This window comes from Myotis lucifugus, unplaced genomic scaffold, assembly GCF_000147115.1.
Source record: "Myotis lucifugus unplaced genomic scaffold, Myoluc2.0 scaffold_9, whole genome shotgun sequence".
In the NCBI taxonomy this organism is placed as follows: Eukaryota; Metazoa; Chordata; class Mammalia; order Chiroptera; family Vespertilionidae; genus Myotis; species Myotis lucifugus.
In genome coordinates this window covers 2603501-2607141 of record NW_005871057.1, presented here as the reverse complement: position 1 = coordinate 2607141, position 3641 = coordinate 2603501, and the positions used below count along the sequence as shown (strand labels likewise).

Below are 3641 nucleotides of genomic sequence, written 5' to 3'. Positions count from 1 at the left end.
TCCCTGGTACATTGCTGGTGGGAATGTAAAATAGTGGAGCCACATTGGAAAATGTTTTGTTTTGTTTTTCCATTTTTTAAATAGATTTTTATTGATTTTTTACCGACAGGAAGGGAGAGGTATAGAGAGTTAGAAACATCGATGAGAGAGAAACATTGATCAGCTGCCTCCTGAACACCTCCTACTGGGGATGTGCCTGCAACCACGGTACATGACCTTGACCGGAATCGAACCTGGGAACCTTCAGTACGCGGGCCGACGCTCTATCCACTGAGCCAAACCAGCGAAGGCTGGAAAATGTTTTGGCAGTTCCTCAACATGTTAAATCATAGAGTTACCATATGACCCAAAAGTTCCACTTGTAGGTACATACCCAAGAGAAATGGAAACATGTTCACACAAAATGTTGTACATAATGTTCATAAGAGCCCCAAACTGGAAACAACCCAAATATTTATCAGCTGATGAATGGGTAAACAAAATGTGGTGTACCCATACACTAGACTATTATTCGCCAATATAAAGAAACAAAATACCAGGACATGATATAACATACGTAAAACTTTAAAATGTTATGTTAAATGAAAGAAGCCATTCAAAAACGACAAGATATTAAGACTGCATTTATGTGAAATGTCCCCATAGGCATATCCCTGGAGGCATATCCATACAGAAAGCAGATTAGTGACTGCCTGGGGCTAGGGCTAGGGTGGGAAGACAGGGAGGGAGGGCTGGGAAAGGGAGGCGAATATTAATGGTATGGGTTTCTCTGGAGTGTTGCTCAAGTCCTATAATTGGCTCCTCTCTGAGGGGGTGTGGCTAGGCCGGGGCGGGGAGGGGGGGGCGTGGCTGGGCTCTTGGGCGGGAAGTGCCAGCTTAAAGCCTGGCTGCCAAGGTCCCTGCTACTTACTCACTTGGCCAGGCATGGAGGAGGAGTGCACTTGTCGTTGTGGCCTAGGCCCTTTGCGAGGATGCCAGTGTTGCCAGCAGCGCCTGGGACCAGCTGAGATGACTGCGGCCAACAGCAAGCCGGCCCGGGCCCCTGAAGAGCAGCACGTGGAGGCGGACACGGTGGCTTGGTCCTCTGCTGGGAGTGGAGGGATCAGGAGCCCCATGCCACCCCGGCTGCCCCCGCGATGCTCGCTGCAGGACCTGCCTCCTGAGGTGCTGGTGGAGATCTTCGCCTCGCTCCCCGGCACCGACCTGCTCAGCCTGGCCCAGGCCAGCACCAAATTCCACCGCATCCTGCACACCGACAGCATCTGGAGACAGCGTTGCCGGGAGGAGTATGGCGCTTGTGAAAACTTGCAGAACCTGGAGATGATGGGTGTGTCTTGGCGAGAACTCTATGAGAAGTTGCTCCACCCATGCAGACACATTTTGGGATTGTGGCAGCCAGATAACTGGCCCTATGGAGGACTGCTGTATGTAGTGGTGGACGGCTTATGCATTATTGGTCAGACGTACCTGTCTCTCCTTGACCCCCAGGTGGATAACTCAATGCAGTTCAAGCCCGCGTTTAGAATTCACCTGACAGAGAGGAAATCGGCCACAGTGGAGTGCATGTATGGCCGCCAAGGGCCCCACAGCTGCCACATGCAGATTCGGAAGGACGGGTTCTCCACCAAGTGCAACATGAGGCAACACCACAGGATACCTGGTGGGAGCCAAGAGGATTTACGTGCGTGGCTGCAGGAAGAATGGGGGCAGACGCTGGAGCACATTTTCCTGGAGCACAGGCTGCGGGTCATGCTGAAGAAGCTCATCTACCAGCAGAATGACAACTGCCGGAACTACCGCCGCATCTACCTCTCCCCGAGCCACCCGGAGGACCTCATCAGGCCAGGCCTCTTCAAAGGCACCCACGGTGCCTACAGCCTAGTAGAGGTTGTCATGCTCAGCTTCCATGGGAAGCATGCCAGGGTCACGAAGATCACGGGTGACCACCACGTCCCTGCTGGGCAGCAGATGATAGAGATCCACCTCAGGCACCGCATCCATTTGCCTGATGATATCTTCAGCAACTTCAACAAGTACTCCCGCCTGGTCCAAGAGGTTCATGAGCAGGTGATCCAGGGGCAGCAGCAAGAAGACAGCACTGAGGACGGCGAGGGCCATGACTGGCTGAGCCCTGCGCAGCCCAGTGTCGGGGAGTCCGGGGCTGCAGCTTTGGAGGAGCAGCCTGTCCAGTTTGTCCTGCCTGCGGGCGTGATCTCAAGTAACCAGAACTACCCCCGAGCCTGCAGGATGGGTTTCTATTGCGTGGGCATTGTTGCCCGCTCTGGCTCCGCCTACCCGCAGCGCATCCCTGGAGTCTTCATGCTGTTCGGTGAAGACAACTTCGGGTTCATCTGGCTGGAACCAAATTGCCTCAGCCTGTACAGCAGAGTCCAGGTCACCTTCCAGAATGCGGAGGCACCATCCCCACAGGCTTTCCAGGAGATGCTCAAGAACATTCAGTCCCCACCCCCTGACGGCCCCTTCCTTGCCCAGGGGCAACAGCGGGGAGAAGAGGCTTCAGAGGAAGAGCAGCTTGCATGCACTTTTGGAGATTTGACCTTCTGACCAGATTACCCACCTTCTTGTTTATTTGTTTGTTTGTTTGTTTTTAATCCTCACCCAAGGAGATTTTTCCATTGATTTTTGGAGAGTGTAAGAAAGAGGGAAAGGCAGAGAAATATCGATGTGAGAGAAACCCATGGATTGGTTGCCTCCTGCATGTGCCCTGACCAGGGTCAGGGCTGGGCAGGCCTGCAACTCAGGTAGAATCCAACCCTAGACCTCTCAATCCGCAGGCCCAGGTTCTATCCAGTGAGCCAAACCAGCTAGGGCTGAACATGTCTTTTTATAAAAGGAAAGGAAAAAATAAAGAAAAGATCCTAAACTTAGATAGTGGTAATTGTTAGATTATTACAACTCTGAAAATAATAAAAAACACTGAATTGTATATTTTAAAAAGGTGGATTTTATAGTATGTGAATTATATCTAATAAAGCTGTTATTAAAAATAAAAGAAAGAAAAAGGATGCACAGTGTTCTTACAAATGATGTCAAGAGAACAAGTATGATCTATACTAATAATCACATCATCACAAGATGGCTGCCACAAAATGGCCATCTCAATATGGCTGTGCGTACAGCAGAGTCAGGCCTGGTTGCCGCTCCACGCGGTGAGTTGTGGGGGTCCCGTGGCTTCGGGTGGCACGAAGATGGCCAGTCCCAGTGGAGGAGGAAGGTTGCGGCAAGGGAAGGCAGTTGGGGTGATCAGGCCAGCAGGGGAGGGCAGTTTGGGAAATCATGCTGGAGGGGCTGGGGGGGTCATCTGTGGGCAATCAGGTTGATAGGGGAGTAGTTAGGGGGCGATCAGGCTGGCAGGTGATTGGTTAGGAGCCAGTGGTCCCAGATTGTGAGAGGGATGTCTGACTGCCAGCAATCAGACATCCCCTGTGGGGTCCCAGTTTGGAGAGGGTGCAGGCTGTGCTGAGGGACACCCCACCCATGCACGAATTTTGTGCACCGGGCCTCTAGTCTATAATAAAGTAGAATTATGTCCAAGGGAAAGTAAATTATTAACAGATTTTGGAAGGGATTAGAACATTTACTCTATATGTGGGTATATTGTAATTTCCAGATAAAATTGA

The 3641-nt window shown here is 51.3% G+C and overlaps 1 protein-coding gene across 1 annotated transcript; it reads left to right on the top strand.

Annotated features, from left to right (window-relative positions):
- The first annotated feature begins 924 nt into the window (after positions 1-924).
- On the top strand, positions 925-2565 carry LOC102433413 (F-box only protein 31-like). The gene has a single exon (XM_006084041.2). The coding sequence runs from the start codon at positions 925-927 to the stop codon at positions 2563-2565; it is 1641 nt and encodes a 546-aa protein (XP_006084103.2).
- The last annotated feature ends 1076 nt before the right edge of the window (positions 2566-3641 follow it).